Source organism: Euleptes europaea, chromosome 9, assembly GCF_029931775.1.
Source record: "Euleptes europaea isolate rEulEur1 chromosome 9, rEulEur1.hap1, whole genome shotgun sequence".
Taxonomy (NCBI): domain Eukaryota; kingdom Metazoa; phylum Chordata; class Lepidosauria; order Squamata; family Sphaerodactylidae; genus Euleptes; species Euleptes europaea.
Window position 1 is genome coordinate 25,981,867 of NC_079320.1, and position 25,192 is coordinate 26,007,058.

At 43.4% G+C, this 25,192-nt stretch overlaps 2 protein-coding genes across 2 annotated transcripts; both read left to right on the forward strand.

The window, feature by feature from the left end:
* The first annotated feature begins 8,358 nt into the window (after positions 1-8,358).
* RPL34 (ribosomal protein L34) lies at positions 8,359-12,151 on the forward strand. Its single transcript, XM_056855531.1, has 5 exons — positions 8,359-8,417; positions 10,273-10,346; positions 10,428-10,527; positions 10,922-11,025; positions 12,029-12,151. The coding sequence occupies exons 2-5, from the start codon at positions 10,282-10,284 to the stop codon at positions 12,111-12,113; spliced, it is 354 nt and encodes a 117-aa protein (XP_056711509.1). The 5' UTR covers positions 8,359-8,417; positions 10,273-10,281; the 3' UTR covers positions 12,114-12,151.
* Positions 12,152-18,819: 6,668 nt separating this feature from the next.
* Positions 18,820-24,814, forward strand: OSTC (oligosaccharyltransferase complex non-catalytic subunit). The gene is made up of 4 exons (XM_056855548.1): positions 18,820-18,982; positions 21,728-21,821; positions 22,839-23,036; positions 24,557-24,814. Exons 1-4 carry the CDS (start codon positions 18,844-18,846, stop codon positions 24,573-24,575), a joined length of 450 nt encoding a protein of 149 aa, XP_056711526.1. The 5' UTR covers positions 18,820-18,843; the 3' UTR covers positions 24,576-24,814.
* Positions 24,815-25,192: the final 378 nt, after the last annotated feature.

Sequence of the window (25,192 nt, forward strand, 5' to 3'; positions counted from 1 at the left end):
AGTGGAAATGAACTCTGGAGCCTTTCAGTTTTCATAAATAGTCACAGGTCCATGTTGGGAGAGGCTACATTAAATCACATGAACAGAAGGCAACTGAAGCAAGCATTATATTGTTAACAAGGAATGAGAATTATATAAAACACTTGCAAAATGACAATAGGAAAAGTAGTATCTATAGGCCTTCAGAACATTCAAAGTCCAGCATATATTATCTCAACAATCTTTGCGGCGATCTTATTCTAGAGGCCAGATGTTGTTACTCCCTTCACTATGGCTAGGGTCGCCAGGTCCCTTTTCGCCACCGGTGGGAGGTTTTTGGGGCAGAGCCTGAGGAGGGCGGGGTGTGGGGAGGGGAGGGACTTCGATGCCATAGAGTCCAATTGCCAAAGCAGCCATTTTCTCCAGATGAACTGATCTCTTATTGGCGGGAGATCAATGGTAATAGCAGGAGATCTCCAGCTAGTACCTGGAGGTTGGCAACCCTAACTATGCCTGCTGACCTCCAGGTTCTAAGACACAGTGAATTATGGCCCCCTAGCCTTCATCTCCAGTAATATGACTGACATGGCTCATTCCAAACTAGGTAACATTAACAATCCACCATGTTTTTTCTCTCTCCATTCTATTCCTCACCTACTGAAATCTAATATTAACCTGTAGGTTGGAAGGACATCACAAGATCTTTCCTCATTCACTTCAATAGAAAGAAGAATTGTAAGTATGCTGCCCTCCACTGAAAAGAAATGGGCAATGCCAGTATCAGCCTGACATGGGGTTGGAGTAGGGTTGCCAACCTCCAGATGGTGGCTGGAGATCTCCCACTATTACAACTGATCTCCAGCTGATAGAGATCAGTTCACCTGGAGAAAATGGCTGCTTTGGCAATTGGACTCTATGGCATTGAAGCCCCTCCCCTCCCCAAACCCCGCCGTCCTCAGGCTCTGCCCCCAAAATCTCCAGGTGTTTCCCAATCTGGACCTGGCAACCCTAGGTTGAAGCCAGACTACATTGGAATTTCCACCAAATCTCCCTTCTTACAGCAGACCCCCCCCCACTCATATCAGTCCTCATGGTCTGTGAAGAAAGGGGGTCGGCACAACAGTGTGACGTCACTTCCCAGAAAAACCTGGAGGTGACATCAGTCTGCTCCAGGATTTTTAACATAGGAGTTTCTGGCTATTTCTAGAGTGGACTGACACTTCTAGGTTTTCCTCAGAAGTGATGTAACGTTGTTGCACTGGTGGTAATTTAATTTTTTCTTCTTCTGCCGACTGCTAGAGCAGCAGCAGGAAATGGGAGCTGGGGGTAGGAAGTCCCCTGATCCCACCAGCACCCCTACTAAGAGCAGCATTTCATGGAGATCAGTTGGCTGCTGTGGAAGGAGGGAAGGCAGGAAAATTCTGTTTCACTAATGGACAGTGTTTTCTGGATCCAACCCAAGATCCAGCACCTGAAGGACAATCCAAAATCACACAGACGGTCACAGTCATGTAATCTACACCACCACAAAAATGGAGGCTGGGAATAAGGAATGAGACACTCCCTATGGAATATGTCCTGTGAAATTACTAGTTCATGGTAAGCCTAGCTCAGGGCAACAAAGAGGCACAGATGTATGGGGTGTCCGTCTGAAATGAATGAAATGCGCCATAGTGGGGCGAGCGTTTTCAAACATCAGACAAATTCTTTAAAAGTCATTGATGATATCCTCATTACCCCTATAAAATACACAGTATATGTTGTGACTTAAACAATTGGATGCACTTTTAATGTTAAATTGGTTTATAACCCCTTTCCTATTTCATATTACTAGGATTTATCTCCTTTCTTTTAATTTCAGGATTTCTGCCTGCTGAACATGTGGCCCAAATCTGTCATGTCCAACTACTATCAGCTCTATTGTGTAAGATGTTCATACGGTGCTAAAGCATTGCCTTTATAAAATATTTCCAAACTCCTTTATCAGCAATTTAAGTGTTGTTCTTTAACAACTGGATCCTGTTACATTTCTTTTTCTATTTAGGGCATTATTATTTAATTTCATTTAATTTAATTGGTTTCTTTCCTCCCCTTAGGGTTCTGGATCAGAAAGTTCAAATTAAATACTCTAATTGCCCTGAAACTCACTTGTGGTCTAAAATGTGTTCCTTTTAAAACGGGCTCGCATATCTAGTTCACACATATTTTTTCTCATTATTTTGTGAGGCAGAGAACTCTCAGGGTCTCAAATTTGCATTTTAACAACAGCCAATAATTTACCAAAACAACAATGATAGATATCAGACAAGGGAGACAACTTCCCGAGTTACAAATGTATAAAGAAGACCATGAATAAACATCAAAGCTTTGGAAAGCACACTATTAGAGAGACAAATGCAGAGACAGCAAATGATGGCATTAGCTCCTCATGATGTCTAGAAACACTGTCCACTTTTGAAGAACACCGTCCAGGGAACAGTTAGAGTGTTTCAAATTTAAGACTCAGAATCAAACTAGACGGGCAGCCCAATCCTGAAGGGGTAAGGTTGCCAACTGCCAAGTAGTAGCAGGAGATCTCCTGCTAATTCAACTGATCTCCCGCTGGAGAGAGAGGCTACATGCTCACACATATCCCTCTGGGAACAAAAAATGCACATTTAGCCGCAGGGCGATTTACCAGCAGCATACAGTGCAATATGCCATGGAATGCTCAAAAACATTCTGAAAAGAGCTGACAAAGCCACCATGAAACGTGAAGTGACTGGTCTCATGTCATGAAACGTGAAGTGACTGGTCTCACATCCTGCAACTTTTTGAGGCTTTTGCCCATGGACTTGAGTTGCACTGGTACTTTATTGCTAGTTTTGTTACCATTTCATACTCCATTGTTATGAATATAATACTTTGGTTGTTCTTTTGGTTTCAATAGGGCATGAATTCAATGCTCAGTAAACATTGTTGAATGCTTGTAAATAATTAAGTGCTTGTGTAATTTTTGCACTGTGTTCCTTGTGGAGCCTTTGTGCTGCCAATTTCCTAAGGTTACCTATTACAGCACAGGTTGTTTGTTTTGCTTAGTTAACCTCCAGGTACTGTTATGTCTCCTGCCTTATTGTATTAATATTCAATCACAATAAAACAGTTGGAAGCTGAAGATTCAAAGCAGGTTTTTTTATTGGCCAATACACAAAATGCTGGTGAAAATTGCCTAAAGCGCAGAGCAATTTCCACGCACATCAAAGGATTGCAAGCATGGATATAGACTTTGATGATGGGTGGTTACAGAAGCATAATACACACGTAAGACTGAACTGTCCAATAAACCTTTTGGACGTATAAGCAATTATTTTCATATCCAATAGAAAATGCTCTTCAAGGCGTTCCCTAATGGTTAATGAGGAAGCACAGCTTTACATTCCAAGATGACACTTCTTGTCTTAAATCAAAGCTTTAGGCTTAATTAAGGAACCTGCCTGTACTAAGAGGGAATGATCTCACCTAGTCAGCTGCCTGCAAACAGTTGCAGGTCACTCTGACCCAGGCTGCAAACAGTTGCAGGTCACTCTGACCCAGGCTCCTCAGCAATGATTGTCTCTTGACCAAAGTATACATGTTACCCATAATGCAAAGTGATTCTGGATCTGTATATAAGAATATATATGTGTGTGTGTGTGTGTCTCATATTATGTAAATATGTATATATGTGACAGCATATATGTTTTCTCTATAAACTAAGTTAATTAGGGCACTACAGTACTAGCTTGAGATCTCCTGCTATTACAACTGATCTCCAGCCGATAGAGATGATGAAGAAGAAGAGTTGGTTTTTATATGCTGACTTTCTCCACCACTTAAGGAAGACTCAAACTGGCTTACAGTAACCTTCCCCTCCCCACAACAGACACCCTGTGAGGTAGGCGGGGCTGAGAGAGTGTGGCTATCCCAAGGTCACCCAACTGGCTTCGTGTGTAGGAGTGGGGAAACAAATCCAGTTCTCCAGATCAGCATCCACTGCTCATGTGGAGGAGTGGGGAATCAAACCTGGTTCTCCAGATCAGAGTCCACTGCTCCAAACCACCCCTCTTAACCACTACACCACGCTGGCTCTCCCTGGAATTCTGGAAGAAAAAGGAGGGGAATAAGACCCAACCTAAAAACAGAAGCTGGGTACCCACTGGAACCAATCTGACCAGATGTTTGAGTAATTGGTAATAGATTTTACAACCTATACACATGCCTGGTTGGGTTTGAACTGTTTGTATATGTATGTATGTATGTATGTATGTATGTATGTATGTATGTATTTATTTCTGTAAATGTGTGCACTGCAGGCTAACATGGGTTTTAATTAACCACTGATGGAGGCCCAATAGGCTGAAACGCGTTTGGTTGTGGTTACAGATGTCAACCTTAGGATATGCCATTGTGCTATTGTAATGTTTTTATAGTGATAGGCGTGGCTATGCAGCGTACCAAGACTTCCCGCCAATTCACTGTTCCCGGAGAGTTTCCTGTGTGCCCCCTGATGGAACAGAAGACAGCCACAGTAAGACCCATTTTGGGGCTTTTCTCTATAATTTTTCTCCTGTGTGTGTGTGTGTGTGGGGGGGGAAGCAGAGTCTCTGTGTGTGGGGGGAGGGAGCAGTTTCTGTGGGTGGGTGGGAAGTCAAAGGGGGCTTTCGCCTGTTCTGCAGGGGGGGGTGTGCCCCCTGAGTCTCTCTCTCCCTGGTTTGGGGGGGGGGCTTCAGTTGTGTGTCCTCAGGTTTTCCCTCATTCATTAGATCGGTTAGGTCTATTTGGATGCTTGCTCAAAACTGGTTTTCAAATTGTGACTTAAAGAATGCATTTGCCTGGTCCTGAGTCCGATGCAAAAGGGGAAATTCCACCCCCTCCTCTTCCTTATGCACAGCTAGCTGCCTCTGTCCCTTTCTATGGTTTGCAAACTCCCAGGTGTCAGGTGTTGCTTTGCATGGTTGCAAACGTGTTGCTTTGCATGGTTTGCATGGTTGCAAACATGTTGCTTTGCATGGTTTGTATGGTTGCAAATGTGTTGGTTTGCATGGCTGCAAATGTGTTGCTTTGCATGGTTTGCAAACTTCTTTGCACCTGCCCCGCCCTTGCTCCCCGCAGCTTAGCTGTTTGTCAGGGCTGGGAGCTTTGGGCATGGGCGGCAAGCTCTGCTAATTGCAAACCCCCATTGTCAGAGATGCACATTAAGGAGGGGGGACCCCTTTCAGGGCCCATATCTCAGCCCCCCCGACCCAATCTTTACAAAACTTGGGGGTTCTTGCAAGAAGGGTCCCCTCAAGCTACGCTGAAAGTTTGGGACCTCTACCCCCAAAAATCCCCCCCAGAGCCGCGGAAAGGCGCGATTGTTATGACGATGTTCCAGAAGACGACGACTTAACTATCTTTGAATAAATGTAGATTGTTGTACCATACTTAATAAAAATAAGACATCCCCTGAAAATAAGCCATAGTGTGTCTTCTTGAGGAAAAATAAATATAAGACAGTGTCTTATTTTCGGGGAAACACGGTGTGTGTGTGTGTGTGTGTGTGTGTGTGTGTGTGTGTGTGTATTGGGTAAAAGGAAATATATATATATATTTCCTTTTACCCAACCTCGGGTACCCATCTCCCTGGAGTTCACCTGGAGAAAAAGGCCGATTTTGCAATTGGACTCTATGGAATTGAAGTCCCTCCCCTCCCCAAATCCCGCCCTTCTCAGGCTCTGCCCCAAAAACCTCCCGCCGGTGGCAAAGAGGGACCTGGCAACCCTCACAGTGGCACTGGGAAATTCAATGAATTCCCAGTCATTCCACGGCTGCTCACCCTACGGTAGTTTGTTATGCACGGAAGGATATCATGCTACTGCCCTAGCACGCAACTAGATTTGTAATATCTATCCAAATTTTTGCTAGTAGGAGGAAGAGTTTGCCATTTATCAATGTTAAGCTCAGTGGTGACATAAATGTGACTCCCAGCATAATTCATGCCATTTTGACAAAGATCTGGAAACAATGGGGGGGGGATCACACACAGTAGGTAGATAACTATGTGGCTCTCTTTGTCTTTAGATTATAAAAGGAATGCCACATCACAGATGTTTGCCCAACAGATGCACCGGATACTTCCCCCACAATTTGCCTCTCTTCTGTCTTCCTAGTTTATGATTGGGGAGTTCATTTTAAATAGCTGCTGTGCCCTCAGACTTATAGAACTTTCTCAAATTACAGCTATTGTGATGGACAGGTAGGGGTTTTTTTTTCCTTGCAGGGGAAGCGGTCATCCTGCCTTCTGTTTGCTGCCTCTTGCTAACCCTATGCAATTTTAATGGAAAATATTATGCAGAGATACTACACAGGCTAACATGATGTGAGGGAATGTGCAGAAATGATTCCACCCTGCAGCAATTGGAAGATGAGAGAGGAGTAGTATTTATGAATGGCAGACTCCAGCCATGATCTAAACAGAAAAGGACTAGTAACATGGTCACTGGAGATCAGGATTTTTGCAGAGTGGTCTGTAAAAACTTTCACCAGAGATACTACAAGTTTGGCCTCAATACAATCATCCTCAATAATGGGAAATTTTAATCTGTGTGTATTTAAACGAATGTAATTTTGCCCTTTAAGAAAACAAAGCATTAACTATTTTTGCTTACATCTAAGTTCCAATGGTTATGATTTAATTATTTAAAAAGGGGGGATATGCACATTTACTCATGTCCCTTTGAACTAAGTAGGGATATTACCCTTACGCTTTCAGATTGGATTAAGAATTTTTAATGGTGTCTGCCTGAATATTCTACCATGTGGAACTCCCTGCCCCAGCATGTGGTGATGGCTGCCAACTTGGCTTGAAGAGGGGAGTGGACATGTTAATGGAAGAGAGGGTTATTCGTAGCTACTAGTAAAAATGGATACTAATCCATGATGCATACCTATTCTCTCCAGGATCAGAGGAGCATGCCTATTATATTAGGTGCTTTGAAACACAGGCAGGACAATGCTGCTGCAGTCGCCTTGTTTGTGGGCTTCCTAGAGGCCCCTGGTTGGCCACTGTGTGAACAGACTGCTGGACTTGATGGACCCTGGTCTGATCCAGCATGACCTTTATGTTCTTAGGTTTTCTGCAGAGACCTAACACACCATAAGGGAATGCAATCCTAAGCAAGTTTACTGGGAAGTCCCATTTTATTCAATGAGGGTTACTCCCCCAAAAGTGTTTTTTTAAGTACAGATGCCAGCCTCCAGGTGGGACTTGGGGATTCCTCGGATTTACAGCTCATCTCCAGACATCAGTTTCCCTGGAGAAAATGGATGCTATGGAAAACGGACTCTGTGGCATTGTACCCCACAGAGGTCCCTGCCCTCCCCAGGCTCCATCCAAAAATCTCCCAACCTCGGTCTGGCAACCATACTAACCACCGCCCCCCCCCCTGCTGGTGGCCAGGGGGGACTAGGCAATCCTAGTTTTCAGGATGGCACTGTAAGATATTTAATGGTTATACACACACATGACCAGTAAACATAGGAAGAATAAAGTGAGACCAATTATAAACCGATGTGAACAAAACTATTCATCTTTCTGCATCAGTTCAGCTCCTTAGAGACCAACATGATTTTAGGAGTAGAAGCTTTTGAGAGTCAAAGTTCCCTTCATCAGAGCTTGGCCTCTTGAAAGCTCCTACCCAGGAAATGCTGGTCTCCGAGGTGCTCCTGGACTTGAATTTAGCTGCTCTACTGCAAACCAACATGGCTATCCTCTGAAGCCAGTGAGTTGTGACACCCAAGTGTGGATATCCTAACTAACCCTGTCCCCCCCCCCCTTTGGAACCATGATTCTTAACCAGTTTAATCCCAGTTGAGAAACCTGGTTACTGAGATAAACTAACTTGCATTTAAAGTGCTGCCATCCAGACACCATGACTAGCGGGGGTTAGCTGGAGATCTCTGCCCCGTTCACCACACAAGGCAAGAGAAAAGGCAGGAGGCCAGTAGTCAGCCAGGTTGGTGCTGGTCGTAAATGAATTGTGATTTGTGTTAATCTGCTGCACCCAAATAGCAAGTCTGATGACACCTTAAAGGCTGTTTTTGGGTTTTTTTTGTTTTTTTTGCATCTGCTATACGTTGCAAGTAATTAACACCTATATAACGTTGCAGAAGGCAAGATACAGCCTCGAAGCGCTTTTCCGCCAAGTTCTAAAAAAAACCAAAAACGAATCTTGCTATTTGCCGTACAAGATGGCAGCGCCCACGCTGCCGCCTCTTTCCTTTGCCGTACAAGATGGCAGCGCCCACTCTGCCGCCTCTTTCCTTCCCCGGGAACATGACTCCAGAACTCAAGTTGCACTTCCGGGTTGGGGCCTTTGTGGCTGAACTTTGACCGGCTTGCTATTTCCTTCTTTCTCTTCCGGTGCCGGCGCTAACTCTAGGTAAGGGCTTCCTCTCTCTCTCGGGTGAAGTGGGATTGAATCCGTTTCCATCCGCGGTGTTGAGAAGCCGGGAGGAGGCGAGGGTGAGTCGGCGTGATGGGTGGAGGTCCCGGAGGGCGACGGAGAGTGTATTGGACGGAGAGCGAGAAGATGCCTCGACTGTCCCCGGCGCCTCTGCAAAGAGGCCTGTCCGCCTGGGCCCGGTTTAGATGAAGGCCTCGAGAACAGGGCAGCTCCCTTTTTCGATAAACACGTGTAGCCTTCGCTGAGTAGGTCCCTTTTTTTCTGACACTTAACCGGCGCTGGCCTTTGGATTACAGAATTTAAGGGCAGAAGAACCCTCAACTCAAATATCCTTCTTTGTATTAGAAAAGAGCAAGAGTCCAGTAGCACCTTAAAGACTAACACAAATATTTTCTGGCAGGGTAGGAGCTTTCGTGAGTCACAGCTCACTTCTTCAGATACCTGTGGCTCACGAAAGCTCCTACCCTGCCAGAAAATATTTGTGTTAGTCTTTAAGGTGCTACTGGACTCTTGCTCTTTTCTACGACTGCAGACAGACTGTGAGCCTGTGGCTCACGAAAGCTCCTACCCTGCCAGAAAATATTCTTGTTAGTCTTTAAGGGGCTACTGGACTCTTGCTCTTTTCTACGACTGCAGACAGACTGTGAGCCTGTGGCTCACGAAAGCTCCTACCCTGCCAGAAAATATTCTTGTTAGTCTTTAAGGTGCTCCTGGACTCTTGCTCTTTTCTATGACTGCAGACAGACTGTGAGCCTGTGGCTCACGAAAGCTCCTACCCTGCCAGAAAATATTCTTGTTAGTCTTTAAGGTGCTCCTGGACTCTTGCTCTTTTCTATGACTGCAGACAGACTGGGAGCCTGTGGCTCACAAAAGCTCCCACCCTGCCAGAAAATATTTTTGTTAGTCTTTAAGGGGCTACTGGACTCTTGCTCTTTTCTATGACTGCAGACAGACTAACACTGCTACCCACTGTGAATTATCCTTCTTTGTGTTTTATGTCCCAGTTCGTTCTGCGGAATGAAGTAAGAGTAAGGTTTCTTTAACTGCGGTGTAGATACTTGTTTTGTCTTTTGCTGTTTGTTTCTTTGCTAGTTAGGAGCAGGGGGCATGCTTGGCTTTGCAGTGTCGTGTTCTGCTGTTGCGATCCTAGGCGTCTTTGCCTGGAAATAGATCCAAGAGAATAAAAAGGGATTTGCTGCTGAGAGAACATGCATAGAACTGTGCTGTAAAGTGCTTTGATGGGAAGCATCGCATTAGCCAGCTACATGTGGCTTCTCGGAGAGTCAGCGTTCTGTACAGTGTTAAACCTGGCTCAGAGGTTTGGATTCAAATACCTGTTCAGTGATGAAATTATTGTATCCTGCATACAAATGTGATAGCTAACAGACAAGTGCCTGCCTGTTAGAATGACCTCTGGAGAGAATAGCAAAGATAATGTTATATTTGTGTAAGTAAGGTGGTAGTTGTAAACCATAGTGTCTCAGTAGGAATGAAGACTTGTGTGTTTTGTAATACAGGTACAGTCTCTGGCTTTTCATACTGTTGCTCCAGAGTTTGTTGAAGTATGTAAAGAGAATCAGTGCAGTATACTTCTACAGGTCGGAGAGATTGAGGTCAGCTCACTTCATGGGCCAGTCACACTTTCTCTTAGCCTTAACTCACTATGTAGCCATCTAGATAAACAGGGTGCGGGAGAAACTGTACTGCTTTCAGCTCTTTGGAAGATTGAAAAATATAAACCTTTTTAATGATATAAATGCTGTTTATATGTGCACAATCCTAGGCTCTTGCATTCTAAAGCCCCTTCTACCATCACTTGTGTTTTCTTCAGGACTGAAACATGGTCCAACGCTTGACATACCGCCGTAGGCTGTCCTACAACACAGCCTCTAACAAGACTAGGCTGTAAGTAAGATTTTAAGTATTACTAGGTTCCATTTGTTGTAATTGTGGCAGAGTCAATTAATGGTTTTCTCATTCTTTTAGATCCCGAACACCAGGTAACAGGATTGTTTACCTTTATACCAAAAAGGTTGGCAAAGCACCGAAGTCTGCATGTGGCGTGTGCCCAGGAAGACTTCGTGGTGTAAGTGTGTTATGCTCATGCATTTGTGTTAACTAGTTTGCTCTATAAAGATGGAACCTGTACCAGCAACTTGCAAAACAATTATATGGCTAGTACAGGAGTACGATCTTTATTAAATGTTAGCAATATTGAAAAGAGCTTTTAAAAATGTATTTCAGTTATATGGTTTAAAAGTAACAGAGCCTCTCAGATTAAATAAAATATGAATATTTGGGTTATTACAGGACTTTCATGTTTAAAACTGAAGAGATTTTGCTAAATAATTTAGCAATTTTTAAAAGAAAAGATACAGAATGATTGGTGCTAAGCGCACAAGCTTTATTGTATTCTAGTAAACCTAGTTTACTCGCCAATCACATTGACTTAGGGATATTGTTTTTTCCACTTACTACAGGTTCGTGCTGTTCGTCCTAAAGTTCTTATGAGACTGTCCAAAACAAAGAAGCATGTTAGCAGAGCCTATGGTGGTTCCATGTGTGCTAAATGCGTTCGTGACAGGTAACTTGCATCTTGCACAGTTGTTCTGCTGAAGTTCATAGGTTATAATTTTTAAATTGAGGTGCATTTGTAGCTCCTTACTTGCAACTTATTTATGTAGTGAACGTAAGGCTGCAAGACGCTGCTCCACGGTTTGTGCTTTTTATCGATTGATGCTGATAATTCTGTCTAGGAGCACTCAATTAGTTTGTTTTTAAAATAACAAAATTGATTTCTATTGACTGTCTCCACTGCAGACTATCTTATGGTGAAAAGCTAGAAGCGGAAAGGATTTAGCTAACCTGCTAGCTAACCCAGTTAGCTAGCCACACTGCTAGCTAACCCAGTTTAGGGTGGAGTGAAGCAGCTGCCTTAAATTAAATCTTGGCTATGCTGGCAGCGGCATTTGCCTGCCTCATAGGAGCCTACAGTGGCTGGAACTGGAGGCTCTAACTTGCAATTTAAATTGACAAACTGTTTAGATGTAATGGATTTAATTTAACTTCTCCAGCATTCTAATGTATAGTTGAGGAAAGTAATTTTAATAGACCATGGTGTGCACAACGCTATGTATTTTCTTGAAACGTTTCCAGGAAATTTATCTGATGCCCTATGTAGAGTGCGATCTGATTTAACTGGTTTACTTTGACTTACATTTAGGAAACAAAATTTAAAAGTACCCTATGTTAATTTCATGTCCTAGTAGCAACAAGCACTTGGATTTTAATATTAAGGACACAAAGTTTTATGTGAAATTAATTTTATTGGAATCATACTTGTAAAAATTTAAAGGCATTATAGTGTGTACTTCTCTTACATGGTTTAAATTTAAGAAAAAAGAGGCACTGAAAACAGACAACAGAACAGTGCTAAAATCTGGAGTTCTGAACTAGAATTTCTTTTTGTGTTCTAATTTTCTAGAAGTATTGCAGAATAAACTAAAATACTGTTTTTTAAAAATGGAACGTGATCGTTAACTGTCATGGACTGCTGAAATGTTAATGAATGCTTTATGTTTCTCTAGAATCAAACGGGCATTTCTTATTGAGGAACAGAAGATAGTTGTCAAGGTGTTGAAGGCACAAGCACAGAGTCAGAAATCAAAGTGAATATTTGTGTTGGCCTAATAAATGAAAAGTGAACTTTCTCTTGTATACTGTGATATTATTTTGCGTTTAAAAAATGGGTACAGTGTTGTGATTGATTCCTTACGTGAAAGGAGGTGATTGGTTTATGTCTAACTGCTCTTTACCTTGTAAATCTTGAATAATTTGAATGATGAGAGACAGGAGCCCTTGTGTGTGTGTGTGTGTGTGTTAAATGCCATCAAGTCGCTTCCGACTCATGGCGACCCTATGAATGAAAGTCCTCCAAAATGTCCTATCTTTGACAGCCTTGCTCAGATCTTGCAAATTGAAGGCTGTGGCTTCCTTTATTGAGTCAATCCATCTCTTGTTGGGTCTTCCTCTTTTCCTACTGCCCTCAACGTTTCCTAGCATGACTGTCTTTTCCAGTGACTCTTGTCGTCTCATGACGTGACCAAAGTACGACAGCCTCAGTTTAGTCATTTTAGCTTCTAGGGTCAGTTCAGGCTTGATTTGATCTATAACCCACTGAATTGTTTTTTTGGCAGTCCATGGAATCCGTAACACTCTCCTCCAACACCACATTTCAAAGGAATCTGTTTTCTTCCTATCAGCTTTCTTCACTGTCCAGCTTTCACACCCATACATAGTAATAGGGAATACGATGGCATGAATTAATCTAGTCTTGGTGGCCAGTGACACATCCTTACACTTCAAAATCTTTTCTAGCTCCTTCATGGCTGCCCTTCCCAGTCTCAATCTCCTTCTGATTTCTTGGCTGCAGTCTCCCTTTTGGTTGATGGTGGAGCCAAGGAATAGAAAGTCTTGAACAATTTCAATTTCCTCATTGTCAACCTTAAAGTTGTGTAATTCTCCTGTAGTCATTACTTGTGTTTTCTTGATGTTCAGCTGTAGTCCTGCTTTGGCACTTTCTCTTTTAACTTTCAGCAGTAGTCGTTTCAAATCTTCACTATTTTCTGCCAATAATGTAGTGTCATCAGCATATCTCAAATTATTAATGTTCCTTGTTCCAATTTTCACTCCACCTTCATCTAAATCTAATCCTGCTTTCCTAATTATATGTTCTGCATATAGATTGAAGAGATAGGGAGATAAAATACATCCTTGTCTGACACCTTTGCCAATTGGAAACCATTCCGTTTCTCCATATTCTGTTCTGACTGTGGCCTCTTGTCCAGAGTACAGGTTGCGCATTAAAACGATCAGATGTAGTGGCACACCAATTTCCTTTAAAACCAGCCATAGCTTTTCAGGAGCCCTTAAAATAACTTTTCAGATGTTGTGCTATTTAGCACTATTTCTAGTTGCCTATCTGTTAAAATACTGTTATGTCATTTATGTGCATGGCACTTTGCAGGGTAACAACAAAATGGCAGATCCCTGCCCTGAGGAGATTGAAGAGGTCATAGAGGAAGGGAAGGGCATGATGATGAATAATTTATGTGCAGTTTGGTTGTTCATACTTGGGCTTAGTTGCATCACAGCACATTCCTGACCTTTAAGGGCAAAAGCCCTTAGGAAGCCAGGAAGGCACTGTGCCGGCATTCGGGCTTTCCGCGCAGGCGCCTGGGCTACTTACGATAGTGTTAGTGGCGCCAGTGTGGAGGGCTGGTCGCTGCCATGGCAGTGCTGCTCCAGAACACTGCAGGGCCTTCCACCAGTGTCCCACCAGCATAAAGGCCTGTGCCAGTGTTCCGGGGGGCATTCCTTGTGGGAGGAGCTGCCATTAGGCAGCCTGCTGTCCCCGTTCGCCCCAGGTACACTGGCAGCGGGAAGAACAAGGCTGCGCCTGCTTTTCTCTATGGGACGAAAAACCCCATTTAAAATTTAAAAAGCCTTTAAAAGGCTTTTTTTTTGGCGCCGGGGAAACGGGTTAGGAGGCGCCGCAGCAGCGTCTCCTTCCTGCCCTTCCCCCACGCTGAAAGCTCAGAAATGTGCTGTTAGAGTATGAGGACTGAAAAGGTTGTTCCAGTGTCTTCGCAGGAAAGCTAGGTTTTATGGCGAGATCTGGTGAGAGGTATTCTGGGAGGGAGTTTTAGACTTAAGGAACAGCAAGGGAGAGGGATGAATTAGCTTGCGGAGATGGGAGATCCAGGATTACTGAGGGGGAGTGACTGGCCCAAGGTGAGCTTCATGGCAGAGTGTCAGTTTGAAGTCAGTTATCCCAGATTCTTGTTCCACGTTTTAACTGCTACACCCACATAGCACTATTAACACATTCTTTGCTAAGGCAAATGTTAAAATAATAAGAGTAAAGAAACAACTGTGCTGATGAAAAGGAAGAGGGCTGCTACTCATGGGATCGTTCCATTCAGCTGGAAATATTTGGTCACGCATTATGTTTAGATTTCTTGATTTTGTAAAATCACTATAGCCACACTGATTTTCTGATCTTACTAAAATACTGCTGTTGGAACAATTTAGAATTGGTCTATGTTGATTTTTAGTTTAAATTTAATGAACAAGAAAAATAGCTGTTCATTTTTTTGTAAAGGGGATAAGAAATTGCAGTGGTTCCAGAGGATTTAGGTGTATTGTCCAATAATCCATATGAGGTGACAATAGGTCCTGATTGTAGGGAGACAGTACCCTACTGAATGAAACTTGACCGTTCTTGTAGGCCAGTGGTCCCCAACCTTTTCTTTAGCAAGAGCTGCTTTGAATAATAAAAAAAATCCCACATTTCTTCCTCCCCCCAACATGCTACCATGTTCTGTTCTAGAACCAGAACCGGGGCTAGGAAACTATCAGCCAAGCAGCATGGAATTATACTAGGAAATAAAAGCTTAGAGCAGATCTTTCCCTGTTTCTTCTAGGGCTGCAAGAGCTTCTCTGCACTAGTACCTCACCAGCTACCTGTTCGAGTCTCCTGTTCTAGGCCAGTCACCTGCTTTGATACAGAATGGTGTGCACTACTTAAACCAACTTAGCCTGACGATTTTTCAGATTCAGCTGCACACCTCCTGGGAAGAGCACTCTTGTGGCACTTTACAGTAATGATTGCCATGGAGTAAGCTTTTATAGGGTATGGCCTACTTTCAGATGTTGGCTTAGAAAAAAAGCCTCGTATTTAATGGTTGAACAGTGTAATGACAAAGCTTTCCCCAGTGCTTCCTCTAAAATGCGTGTTTATCCTAACAATTCAGAATTTCCTGCGTGCACTCATACAAGAATTCTTGCAGTGACACATTTTACATTGTAGTCATGCAGTGTACCTTCAGCACTTTTTGTCTTTGGAAGGCAACTGGCACTTTCCTGAGAAAACAAGTGTTATATGTGCTTTTTTCCATCTGCAGAAGAACAGTAAAAATATTTTTTTAGGATTGGCTTTGTATCACATTCCTGCATTTGCACACACATGTGCAGCGGAATGAGGGGAGACTGCACTACAGAAATAGACAGGTATGCAGTCTGCTCTGTACTACCCATTACACTAAACGCTTTTTAACAGCCTACTTTAAATATGGTTGTGAAAAGTCTTGTGATCCTCAGTTTTAGGACTGGAGCATCTTCAGTTCCTAATAACAACCAACTGTCATAAACTAGAAAGAATCTAATTATAAAATGGCATTTGAATGAACAGAAGATTATGATAAATATTTTAAATAATCTTAAAAGCTGTGCTAATGATAAAAACAAAGTGCAGGCATTAGGAAGCTTGTCACATGTTAATAAAGCCTCAGATTTTAAGTAAAAAATAAGCACAAAGATAAATGCAATTCAAAGATCAAGGGCAGCCTTTGGGGGTCTGATGTGCTTTTTATCTTTTTCATCTGCAGGTCAGTAAATAATTTAAAGATGTGTTCTATCAGAACAAGCTTGTTAAAGAAAATGAGCTTGAGTCTGCACAGCTTAAAATGGGTTTAGTAACTTGTCATCAAATTATCTTTAGCAGTCTTATTTGTGTTTACTAGGAAGTAAGTCCATCTGATTTTTTTAATAAGACATTTCCAAGTAGGTTTGCCTAGGCTGCAACCTCAGCCTGCCTATACTTTTTTTTACAGGATCTTTCAAAAAAGCACACAGAGCTCCCGCCATTCTCATTTCGTTTCCCCCTCTGTAGCTGAATTAGATCTGTGTCACCAGTTGTGGAAAAGGGTGGTATTTTTTAAACAGCTGTGTGCAACTAAGTTTGTCAGCCTTCATGTGTCTAACGCAAATTTACATAAGCACTATGGTTGCTCTCATTGCATAGTGGATAGGCAATAATCTTTGTCCTTGACTTATTTACAGAGCAGTCCAGAGCTCAATTGCCTTTCAGTGTTGCATGTAATCCAGAATCAAGGTATTTGACTACAGCTGCCCTCAATTCCTCATTCCTGCACGTCTAAATGGCCTTCCAGTCTCTCATACATGATGGGCGACTATAGGAACTGCTTGCCAGTAGGAATATGCACAGGACGTACAATGGCCCACCTTAAGCGCCAGTGCCAAATGCAGTAGTTTTTGCAGCAAGTGTGGGGGGCAAAAAATCCAGCTTATGCAGGACAGGAAAAATAAATGGGGAGGGGTGTGGTATAGCTGTAGCAAAAGCATCTTAAAGGATGGTCCAGGACTGAAGGGGTAGTCCAGGCAGTGTTGGGATGTGGAGGTATTTCTTAGAGGAGCTTCCAGGAGAGAATACTTCATCATAAGGCTTGAATCTTAAAAATGCATGTAATGCGAAAGAGACTTTAGTTGATTTCAACAATCTTAAATAAAGATACTTAGAAATTGAGGAAGCATACCTTAATTCATTGCTTTATTTTATTTTGCTTCATTTATACCCCCAAATGGTTCATATCCTCATCAGCATAGGCTGGTAAGATGGAATACTAGATGGTGGACTAATTATTTTGCCTTCTTGCTAAACATTCCACCATATAGCCTGGGTTTAAACACAAGTTGAGGTATTAAACTGGCTTCCTCCTAGTTACTTGATGTTGCAATCCTATGCATGAAATTACATCCTACTTTTGAGGAGTAATTCTGCCGCACGGAGTCTGCTTTAACGAACTGCAACTGCTATTACTACTTTTGACAACTCGAAAACTCAAATATTTTCTAGTTATGACTGCAATTCTATGCAACCTTAGCTGGAATTAAGAGCCTTTTAACACAGTGGAACTAACTTATGGGTGAAGAGGGTGAACTAATACACTTTCTTAGATCCCTCTTCTATCCATTCAAATGTTTTGATGATAACAAAGTCAAACCTGGAATTTGTGGAGATATCTATCTATCTCCACACAAATTCTCCTGCTGAACTGGAGAGACATGATACGTTTAAGGGGAACCGCACGGGTTTCTGAACTATCCAGTCTTGTTTGAAAACCATGTGCTAGCGAACATTGCACTGGGTGGAGGTCACCAACACACGTGATGTGATTGCACTGGGTGGAGGTCATCATTCACACATGTGGTGTGAATGACGACCTCCACCCAGTGCAATGTTCGCTAGCACTTAGGTACACTCTTCCAAAGTAAGCCCCACTCAGTTCAAGGAACTAATGGCAAATGTGCATTTGGTTCTAGCCTTACCCAGAAGTCCTGATGAACTCCTTGAGACTTTTAGGTCTGAACTGTAAGGCTGCAACCCCGTGCATAGTTACAAGGATCTGAAGAAGTGACCTCTTGACTTACTCATGAGAGGGAGGGTATCTTGCCCATCTTCTGGGCATGGAGTAGGGGTCACTGGGTGTGTGTGGGGGCGGTAGTTGTGAAATTCCTGCATTGTGCAGGGGGGTGGACTAGATGACCCTAGTGGTCCCTTCCAACTCTATGATTCTATGAAATGTTTGGGTTTAAGGTGACTCTGGTCTTAACATAATTTACAAGCGCCATTAAATAAAGTGCACCTGTTTTCCTCATGGGACCAGCTGTAGGAAAACGGAGGCTTATCCAGCTCTGGGACACTACTCCCACCCACCCCAAGAAGCATGAGCTTGTCTCGCTCCGTTTGCAAGCAGACTAAGCGTTGCCTCCCTCCCGCAGCGCGTGATCCTACCATTTGCACAACTGAAGGGGATATGGGCGGGGCCTATTTAAGTGGGCGTGGCTGCCGCAGCGCGTGGTCTTCCCATTTGCACAACTGGAGGGGATATGGGCGGGGCCTATTTAAGTGGGCGTGGCTGCCGCAGCGCGTAGTCCTCCCATTTGCACAACTGGAGGGGATATGGGCGGGGCCTATTTAAGTGGGCGTGGCTGCCGCAGCGCGTAGTCCTCCCATTTGCACAACTGGAGGGGATATGGGCGGGGCCTATTTAAGTGGGCGTGGCTGCCGCAGCGCGTGGTCCTGCCATTTGCACAACTGGAAAGGATATGGGCGGGGCCTATTTAAGTGGGCGTGGCTGCCGGCTGTGTGTCTTCCACGTCAATCCATCACAACGCCACGTCGAGCGTTCTCAGGACCTGAAAGATCGATAGGAATTAACGGTCTCGCTTGGATAGCGGGATTAAAAAAAAACAAAAACCACTTCTTAAACCAGAAAGGCTCTACATTAAACTATTTTTATTTTACATTCGTCGTATTATATGCTATCAAGCCGCTTTTTTTTGTACGCTCGTTCTTTCTCCCTTGGTTCTTTTTTTTTTTTTTGTATAGCTTCCAGGACGACTTCGCGTACCTTCCGTTATCGCGTCTACGGTGGCCGCGACGAGACAATCCAGTAACGGTTGGTGCGGCGGGTGAAAGCGGCGGTGCTGGAGAAGTTCTCTTCGCGTCGGGAAGGAGAGGGCCGCCGCCGCCGCCGCCATGGAGACGCTGTACCGGCTGCCGTTCGCGGTGCTGGAGTGCCCCAACATCAAGTTGAAGCGGCCGAGCTGGGTGCACATGCCTTCCGCCATGACGGTCTACGCCCTGGTGGTGGTCTCTTATTTCCTCATCACCGGAGGTAAAAACGCCCGAGCGGCCCCACCGCCTCCCTGAAGCCTCTCCGGCCTCCTCGGCCTTTCTGGAGACCCGAGGAAAGGATCCATGTTCGTTTAGAGCAGTGGTTCCCAAAGTGGGCGGTACCACCCCCTGGGGGGCAGTGGGATTACCTGGGGGGGGGGCACTAAGAGGCAAGAGGGCAGACAGGTGAGCCCCTTCGATCTGTGTTGTTCACTAATTTACAATCGATCAAGCTATGGCGCCATGCTAGTAAACTTGGTGGAAACTATCAGAATTTCCCCACCCCCAGACTTTGAAGAGCTGGTACCACTGGATCAAGGTCATCAGTTTTGTTGAATACGTTTCAACTGAAAGGTTTTATTTTGAACAGATGTGCAATTAATTGTTACTGTTTTGAGACTTTATTGTTAGTATCTTCTTTAGTATCATCGTATTCCCTATTACTATGTATGGGTGTGAAAGCTGGACAGTGAAGAAAGCGGATAGGAAGAAAATAGATTCCTTTGAAATGGGGTGTTGGAGGAGAGTGTTATGGATACTGTGGACTGCCAAAAAACCAAATCAGTGGGTTATAGATCAAATCAAGCCTGAACTGACCCTAGAAGCTAAAATGACTAAACTGAGGCTAATGTATTTTGGTCACGTCATGAGATGACAAGAATCACTGGAAAAGACAGTCATGCTAGGAAAAGTTGAGGGCAGCAGGAAAAGAGGAAGACCCAACAAGAGATGGATGGACTCAATAAAGGAAGCCACAGCCTTCAATTTGCAAGATCTGAGCAAAGCTGTCAAAGATAGGACATTTTGGAGGACTTTCATTCATAGGGTTGCCATGAGTCGGAAGCGACTTGACGGCACTTAACACACACATCTTCTTTAGAGAGTCATGCAAACCCCTATTTTGAATAATGCTTTTTATAGGATAGGGTAGGGGGCGCTGGGGTTGAGTTTGTGGAACCAAGGGGGCGGTGGCCCGAAAGGTTTGGGAACCACTGGTATAGAGGCAGGGGGCTTCATCTCCCTGTGCTCAGTATCACTGCCCTTTTCTTTCTTTGGGTGAGGGAGCCAGTTTGGTGTAGTGGTGAAAGTATTAAGATACAATCTGGGATACCCAGGTTTGGATCCCTACTTGCCGGGAAACTCAGTGGGTGACCTGGAGCTAGTTACTCTGAGCTTGACCTACCTCGCAGGTCACGATTGGTAGCTGTGTTAGTCTGTCAATAGCAGTAGGAACAAAATTTCCGGCAGGGTATGAGCTTTCGTGAGCCATGGCTCACTTCTTCAAATACCTCACAGGGTTGTTGTGAGAGCAGAATGGAGAAGAACAGAATGAGTTATGCTGTCTTGAGCTTCTTGGGGGAAAGGGTGGGTTAACAGTGAACTAGAAAAAAAGTGCTCTTTTAGGAACTATCCGTGGTCAGTAACAACGGTTGACTTAATGTCTCAGAAATTTGAAAATATAACTATTATGTGTACCAGCAAAGTACAGTATCCCTTCTGCAAATGGGGTCTTCCTATCACTTGGTGGGTTTTGGCTCTCAAGTTAATCAGATTCTGGGGGGAAAATGCTTATTTATTTATACATCTCTTCTCTGCAGTGGGCTTCCAAAGTGGCTGATATCGCCATCCTCTCCTCCATTTTATCCTTACAAAAACCATGTGAGATATGTTAGGGTAAGAATGTGTAACTGGCCCAAGGTCATCCACTGAGCATCCAGGCAGAGTGGGGATTTGAACCTGTGTTTTCCAGATCCTGCTCTGACACTAACTGCTACACCGTGTTGGCAACACTTGCCTTAGACTTGGTTTACATACAAAGGAGAATGAAACATTAAGGTGGTTAAATGGGTTGTGTCACTGCAGGTAGTGGATTCTACTGCTGAATGTTCCTTTGCAGTAAAAAAAACAACACACAACAACAACTGCATGCAGATAGAAAACTATCACAGCAGGTTCTAGTGATTTGCATTCCAAAATGTGATCTTCCATATGCACTGTGAAGTGGAGCTCTTTGTTCTACCACTTCATTCTCTTGTATGTGTCAATTAAGTTTGAAATTGAGCCCCCAACAGTCTAGCTGAAGAATGGGGAGAAGGAATCATTCGCCAATCTAGATGGCTCTCCTTGAGCTGTGGGGGACAGGAGAAGGCAGTTAATGGGCTACACAATGATTATTTTTGCAGGCCAATAAGAGATGGTCTTTCCACTGAGGTCAGGAGCCATATTATTTGGGTCTTGGGGTTCCATTTTTGCTGACGAGTGTTACTAGTGATATTGAATCAAAAGCATCTGGCTTCAGAAACTTTACTAGAGGCCACAGTGGTGAAATGGTTAAGAGTGGCTGACTCTACTCTGGAGAGCCAGGTTTGATTCCCCACTCCTCCACATGAAGCCTGCTGGGTGACCTTGAGCCAGTCACAGTTCTCTCAGAACTCTCAGCTCCACATACCTGTTGTGAGAAAAGGGAATGTGATTTTAAGCAGCTTTGAGACTCCTTAAGGTAGAGGAAAGCGGGGTATAAAAACCTACTCTTGGTGATGTGCCCTTCCTCGATATCCATTCCCACACTCTGACTGGTAATGGGTTTCATCTTACATTAGCTCCCTGGTAGCATTTATTTTCTTAGGGTTTTGTTTTCATAATGAAGAGCTGATGTAAAGAGGCACTTAATAATCACTATGTCTAAAAATTGATTGCTTTCTTCCAAGAAAAAATCACAATTTGTTCTTTGTTCTTTTTTTAATAGGAATAATTTATGATGTGATTGTGGAACCTCCCAGTGTCGGTTCAATGACCGATGAACATGGACACCAGAGACCCGTGGCCTTCTTGGCATACAGGTAGAAAAGATGTAGTGTAATAGCATGAGTTTGTTGTTCAAGATGTTAGAATGGAATGAATACAAGTGAACTGGAATGTTAGGCTGGGCTTGGACACAACATTACTTGGTTTAGTGTCATTTTAATAGAGAAAAGTAGAAACCCTTGATAGTTGTTTGTTCACTAGTGGTTTCCTTTTCACAGCAGAAGAGAGCTTGAGCTAAGCTCAATTTACAATCCTTCAGCAGGGGAACAGCTGACAAGCATGGAACCAAGTTTTCAGAAGGATTTGCAGAGTATATGGCTGCATGGAGTAGTCAGGCTTCCCTCTTCAGGAAGCACTGAGCTAGAGCAATATGAAATAGGGTAGCAACATCTGGCAGATAGTGACCGGCAATTAGAACCTGTTGGTAATGCTGGGTTTTTGATGGCAGATGCTGCCCAAAGTGAATTTTGTACTCTTTGGTTTGGTTCCTAAGCTATGCTAGCACAGCAGCACTCATGAAAAGGAGTTTTCTGACATTCCCCCAGCTGGTACATTCTTGCCATTCCCTGTGAAATCCTGCCCCCAGGTGTAGCTAATGCTGGGGAGAAAAGTAAGGCTGTGCAGTGGGAGGGAAAACTGGTGAAATAGCCCCCCCTCTCTCACACACACACAGACATACACATACTAGCAGAAGTGTCTTCCATCAATGGAAAATGTAATTAGGGTCCAACCTTTGGCTTCTGCAGTCAACTGTGGTTTGATAGGATTTGTTCCCAGTAAACACAGAGAGCCACAACCATGGTAGCTTCATGGTAATCTCCCTACTCCTTTTGGGGAGTTAGTGCATTGTTTGGTCAGGTCCCGCATGGTTTCAGTCAGCAAGCAAACATCCATACAACACAAGGCTGGGTATTTTCTTCCTGTTCTAGCTTACCCGTGAGTTGCAGGATTACTGGGTGTTGCCACTGAACACAGGATGATGGGGCAAACCAGGTAACTTATAGTAAGTATTGCTGTTCAATTGAAACAATATTTTCCCGTTTTGTATGCAGAGTAAATGGGCAGTATATTATGGAAGGACTTGCCTCCAGCTTTCTCTTCACGATGGGCGGCCTAGGTTTCATAATACTGGACCGTTCCAATGCACCAAATATCCCAAAGCTGAACAGATTTTTGCTGCTTTTCATTGGCTTTGTCAGTGTCCTGTTGAGTTTCTTCATGGCCAGAGTGTTCATGCGGATGAAATTACCGTAAGTGAAGGCTTGTCATATTATTTTCTCCCTTCCTCTTAATTTTAAGTCGTAATGCTGAAATGCAGTTGGGAACAAAGTGGAGAATAAAGCAACCTGAAATTTGACAACTTGTTAGCAAGTTCTTTACACATAAAAAGGACCTGAACACATTTGGGAGCATTACTTGTGCCATCAAATTATGGAGTGGACATCCTATCATTTGGCAATAATTGCATCATGCTCCAGGAAGATGCCAGGGCCTTGAAACCATGTGGCTTGAGGAAATGTTTGAAAATTATTAGAGTACAGTATTCAGAGAATTAATAATATTGAAAAGAGTGCTATATAAAAATGCAGTGCTCACAGCACTTAGCAGACACTTGCAAGTATTTACAACAACTCTGTAAAATAGGCCAGTTTTATTATTCCACTATTAAAGTTGAAACCTTTGTGGTTTGCAAGAACTGTGAAGAACTGTTGAATAAAGATCTGTTCAGGAAAATATAATGGAAATTAAAAGGAAATTAAATTCTGATTTCAGCCTGGATTGATAAACCCCTTCAGTCAGCGCACAGTAGTCAAGTTGAATCTCATATACTTGTGTCATCCTAGAGAATAAACTGTTTTTGTTCAGCTTAGCATAGCTTATTGCAAACAAGCCGTGTTTATGAAGGGGCCAGTGAACTCCTTGAAACTGAAAGGACTCCTGTCGAGGGGATTCCATCAAAAGTAATGTGAATTGCACTTTTGAGAGAGAGATTCTCCAGAATCAGTGGTAGAGGATCTGCTTTTCAGGCAGATGACCCAGGTTAAAGTCCTCAGCATCTGCAGTTAAAAGGTTCAGATAATGGGTGATGTAAAGAACCTCTACTTGAGACCCTGGAGAGCCAGTGCTAATCTAAGTAGACAGTACTGACCTTGGTGGACCAATAGTCTGATTCAGTATAAGGCTCAACAAATGGTGCAGTTTTGGGTTCTTGTTCAATGTAGATGGGTAGTTGTATCCTTGTTAATCTTGGTGTGTAACCATAAGCCTGCAGGAAACATTAGATATTTCTAAGCATAAAAGTAGAGCAGGCATGAAACCCTCGGTATCCATTTAGAGACCAAGGAACAAGGGCAGGCCCAGCCTACACACCACCAAGCTTAACCCTGCCACTTAAGCTGCATCAAACATCTACACAGTAGGCAGAAGACAGCAGATGGGGTCAGGTCATGTAGTTAATCCTGGCTTTCCAGCTTGTGTACAAGCATTGCAGTATATTGTCGAAGGCTTTCACGGTCAGAGTTCATTGGTTCTTGTAGGTTATCCGGGCTGTGTAACCATGGTCTTGGAAAATTCCAAGACCACGGTTACACAGCCCAGATAACCTACAAGAACCAATTGCAGTATATGTTTGAGGGCCATCATCACTTAAGCAAACCTGGTCTATGACCTACAGGCGGGTTTCTTGCTTTCATCTTTTAAAGTTGCTTCTCTTTCGTGGTATGTTTCACTTCATGATTCTTTCCCATCAAATCTTTCTTTTGTATTCCAGGGGCTATTTAATGGGTTAGTGCCCTCTGTGACTGACGTGAGCACAATTTGGATTCTCTTGTTCTCAGTGAAGAGAAACAGTCATCAAAAACTCTGCGGCCCCATCCCTCATGTCTGAAGAGATAAGAAAAAGAGAACTGACTAAAGAAAGGACTGCTTTCTCATTTTCTCCTTGTAGAAGAAGAAGCATTTGTTGCCAACGGTTTTATTGACAGATGTCTGTTTGTGTTTTTCCCCCTCTTCAAAGAGAACAAATTATTCGGAAGTATTATTAAGGCCTAAGCTTATGGAGTAGAAAATGTAAAATTTTCACACGCCCCTCCCCAAAAATGACTAGAAGAAAGTCATACTATTTTGTTTCATTATACTTGCCGTACTATTCTCTCTACTTGTGAGAGGGTTTTTTTGTCAATCAGGGCAGAACGATATACATTGATCTTTTAGGTGTTTGTAAATGGAAATAGCTGCTAGTGATTGATTTCCACTGTGCACCAGGGCAATTCAGCAAGTGGAATTCAGCAGATGGCTCATTATTTATGGCTGTGCTCCTGAAAAAAGCAGCCCAAACTGACTGTGCTGATTACTTATTGGGTAAACTGGAGTTGTGGGGGTGGAGTACAGAGGATGTCTGGAATCG

What these genes read in the sequence shown, in the direction of transcription:
- OSTC (XM_056855548.1), top strand. Translation starts at nt 18,844, where the DNA reads ATGGAGACGCTGTACCGGCTGCCGTTCGCGGTGCTGGAGTGCCCCAAC. An exon ending in TTATTTCCTCATCACCGGAG is followed by an intron (nt 18,983 to 21,727) that starts GTAAAAACGCCC and finishes TTTTTTTAATAG; the next exon opens with GAATAATTTATGATGTGATT. An exon ending in GTGGCCTTCTTGGCATACAG is followed by an intron (nt 21,822 to 22,838) that starts GTAGAAAAGATG and finishes TTTTGTATGCAG; the next exon opens with AGTAAATGGGCAGTATATTA.
- RPL34 (XM_056855531.1), top strand. Translation starts at nt 10,282, where the DNA reads ATGGTCCAACGCTTGACATACCGCCGTAGGCTGTCCTACAACACAGCC. An exon ending in GCCTCTAACAAGACTAGGCT is followed by an intron (nt 10,347 to 10,427) that starts GTAAGTAAGATT and finishes TCATTCTTTTAG; the next exon opens with ATCCCGAACACCAGGTAACA. An exon ending in GCTAAATGCGTTCGTGACAG is followed by an intron (nt 11,026 to 12,028) that starts GTAACTTGCATC and finishes ATGTTTCTCTAG; the next exon opens with AATCAAACGGGCATTTCTTA.